General features: G+C 39.2%; 1 protein-coding gene across 7 annotated transcripts in view; it reads right to left on the minus strand.

Moving 5' to 3' along the window:
* The window catches only part of HDAC4 (histone deacetylase 4), a 481,696-nt gene that overhangs the window by 332,202 nt on the left and 145,663 nt on the right, over positions 1–3,831 (minus strand). For all 7 annotated transcript variants that reach the window (XM_019523379.1, XM_019523376.1, XM_019523374.1 and 4 more), the window contains one exon: positions 528–599. In XM_019523379.1, coding sequence (XP_019378924.1) covers positions 528–540 — 13 coding nt within the window. In that variant the 5' untranslated portion in view covers positions 541–599. The remainder of the gene's footprint in view (positions 1–527; positions 600–3,831) is intronic.

The raw sequence follows: 3,831 nt of genomic DNA on the forward strand, positions 1-3,831 counted from the left end.
GAAAGAAAGAAAGCAGATGTCATTAGTTTTGCTACCCCCCCCCCCAAAAAAAAAGTCTATGCTGGGCTTGGTCATTTTGCTGAACTTCAGCATGAAAAAATTCTGCTCCTCACTCTTCCTCCTCTAGCAGAAGCAGCAGCTTAGAAGTCATTGTTTCACAACTCCCCTTTTAGCCTGTGAAAATACTGTAGTACCCCACATGTTGCTCTGGTCTATCTCCTTTCTTTCCCACTCCCCCAATTTCAAGTGAATAATCCTAGCAGTTCCAGCCATTCTGCAGTCTCCCTGGTCACTTAGAAGGGAAATTACCACCGAAGACTCCCTGCATCTTTCTCCTCCTTTCTTTTGTCTGAGAAGCCAGCACTTCAGTACAATTTTTATTTGCCCTGGGTAAATAGAATATTTCAAGTCCTCATCCAATAAACTTACACTTATAATGTTATGCATCTTGCAAGATAAAATAATATTCTGCATGCCTTTCTTTCTGAAGTAACATAACTTGTCAAAAAAGGCATTTTCCCTCTTACCAGAACTAGGCATGTGGTTCACTCTAGGTGGATTCAGCAGCTCCACTGGCTGGTCTCGGGCAGAAAGTCCATCTGGAAAATGGAAGAAACAGTTCACGTTAATTAGTTAAAGATTTTGGAATGCCTATAATAGCTAATCAATGCAACATGACAAAACAATACGAATTCCACAAGTCACTAAGGATACTATGAAAGCAGCAGCACAACAATTACTATTCAAAACCCCAAAGAAGATATACTTCAGTCTAAATTGTGTTCTAGGTTTGTCTGCGTTCAGTGCCTACATGTATTTTTCAGAACCCAAGGAGATTTGACTTGTCAATCTTACAGAAAGGCTGGAGTAAATAAGCCCCGTCACAGAGAAACTAAACGGCTATTCATTTTCTATTTAATGACAATATGGTGAAGCTGCTAACAAACAGCCCTTGGAAGAAAATTCTGAAAACAGCTGTAATACGCTGGTAAAGAAACCTGCCAAACACTGCAGGAAATTAAAGTGCATAGATATGCATCACAAGTCCTCTTTTGCAATGGTTTGACTCTCAGAGGAGATATTTACAAAAACATTTGTTTTGTAAATTAAACACTGAAAACCATTTAGACAGAGCATTTCTCCATAGAAAGGTTTCAACAATACCTTGTATATAAAATATTAAAGAAAAAAGGTATTATATGCAACTACTCTAGTTTGCCAGATCAGACTTCTTGATTTTGCCAAAATAACATGAAATAAAAAACACCAAAATGATGGCATGATATAAACTGCATCAAATAGAATATTCTAGTTCGTGTAATCCAAAACTACTGTCTGAATGCAAAAAAGATGTGCAACTCAAATGGGCCTCTTCACTCTTTCAAAGCCAAGACTTTTTCCCCGACTATGCCACTGTCCCACAGCTACTTCCTCTTTATTTAGCTTGTTGTTCTCCAGGGTTCTGCTGAATTTTATGTTATATACATAAAATGTGATGAAGCTGTATACTGTTCTAGAAATACTGAAACAGGCTCTCTCAGGTCCAAAGCAAGAGAGACCGCAACAAATTTTATTCTTTATTTACATGTTAATATTCTTCATAAATAAATAACACACTATAATCTGTGCTACATGGCTTCTCTATTCTGAATAGTCTGTGGGGGAAAAATAATTAAGATTTCTTCATTGTGTGCATTCCTGGTCTTTTGGTACCAATCAGGGCATAGGTAGTCGCAGGCCAGCATCAGTAAATTGACTGACTTGCTATGACCATTTTCTTTCAAAATATAGTAAGTACTGCCCCTGTGGTCTATAGCTTTGAAGTGTTTTCCTTTTTATACAATAGCCAGTAAAGTGATTGAGGTCCGACTATGAAGGTATATGCACTTTTATGGGTGCAGGTTACCTGGACAAAGCAGAACTAATGACACTAAGTCTGAGGACGAAATGACTAAAATTATATCAGTACTATTAACTGAGAATGTACATTTGTTATTTATGAAACAAGTTCAAAACTTTGTGGGAGCATTAGACCACAGGCTGCAAAAGAATAGCCAAGAGCCTGTTCTCCCATCTGCACGCTCGGTAAAGAGTTCAACTCCTGGATGCTGAATTAATCCAGCCTACACACACATTTGTCACCTCGGTGCTCAGTGTTAGCCTAATATAAACACAATATTTGGGGCAATACTGCTGTTTAGAAGCAAAAGTCAGGAACTCACTTATTAAGCAGCTTTATATTAGCAGCAGATGTGCTCAATAAATTCTCTTAGATTCCCATCTGGAATACAGAATTTGATTTTGACCTTCAAAGTCATAAATTATTTAGTCCTGGATTAATGAAGCAAAGTCCCCCTTCTTGTGCTATAACCACAGCTCTGATCATAGTTGTTGAAATTGAAGCCACCTCAATACAGAGAAGAGTGGCTGGCACAGATTTCTGTGACAGCCTCCTGGATGTAGAAGAACCCATCCCCACCCCCTTAGAGCACCAAGGTTTCAATTTCTAAGCCATCTGGCGTGCTCTTTTGTTTTGTTTTTTTGGAAGAATGTTTTGAGAGTGGATGAAGTGACACTTAGCCAGGGTTATTTACCAGCATGAGGTGACTACAGTCATAATCTGATCTGATCTCATGCTGTACAGACATGGGCTATTGATTTCAATGGATCAGTATTTTTTATTATGAATTTAAATCTTTAAGAGAGCTTCAAGAATTTAGATGCATGTTTCTAGTACTTGCATTTTTTAAAAATACAGTTCAAACAAGCCAACAAAACACCCAAATGACTGGAGTTAAACACACACCCAAATCATTTTTTTAAAAGTAAAAAACTGTAAAGTAATGAAGAAAAATTGAAGTTAAAATCTTTTCCCTATGACACTAAACTCCTTAAATATAGATCCCAAGGACAGAACCAAACACGTCAAGCCACAGATCCTTTAATACTTGATATATTCAAATCATAAAATCTCTACACTGAAAGGAGGAAGTAAGATACCATAAGGAGAAGATGGCAGTTTCTAGTATATTTTTAGGAGGTCTGGGTGTCCAGTCTCCAAGAAGCAATGTTTTGTTTGGAGGGGAGACGTTAGGATAAGCTTCCAGGAAGAAAGCACTCTTCTTCAGGTCATGCCTATTCTATAATCAACAGACAACTGTAAATTTCTTCTGTCTAGGGAAATTAGTTTTAGAATCATAGGGTAACTATACACGAGCAGAGAGGCTGCTGTGCTTCGGCAGACTTAATTAATCAAGCGTGCTGGAGTGCGGCAACTGCTGCGCTCTGGCAGCCTCCTGCATCTTGTGCATCAGAACTTCCCTGCTTAAAAATAGTGGTGGGGGTGCTTGAACTAAATCTCATCAAACAAGCTTTAGTTCAAGTGCCCCCACTGCTATTTTTAAACAGGGGGATATTGATACATGAGACATAGCAGCGCTTTAAATTAATAAGAGCAGCTCTCAGAGCCGCTCTCATTAAACCACTGCCTTCCCCATCCCCGGAGCACGTGTAAACGTGCCCATAGAGAAGTAGGGCTGAAAGGGACCTCCAGAGGTCATCTAGTCCAAGCCCATGCCTGAGGCAGGATCATCCCTATCTAAACCATCCTATACAATTCATAATCTAAACTGCATAAGAATACCATCAACCCTGACACAGCACAGACCTAACACCCTAACCTGCTACAGATAAAGCAGGGGACCTAAGGCAATCAATGTCCTGCTTCTATGAAAAGTTGTCAGTATATGTTCGTAAGATCCCAGGTACAGGGCCATAACCACTACCACAGAAGAAGGCAAAAACCCCCACAGTCTGTACCAATCTGACCAT

The sequence above is a fragment of the Gavialis gangeticus genome, unplaced genomic scaffold, assembly GCF_001723915.1.
Source record: "Gavialis gangeticus isolate Ggan-Ray unplaced genomic scaffold, GavGan_comp1, whole genome shotgun sequence".
NCBI lineage: Eukaryota > Metazoa > Chordata > Crocodylia > Gavialidae > Gavialis > Gavialis gangeticus.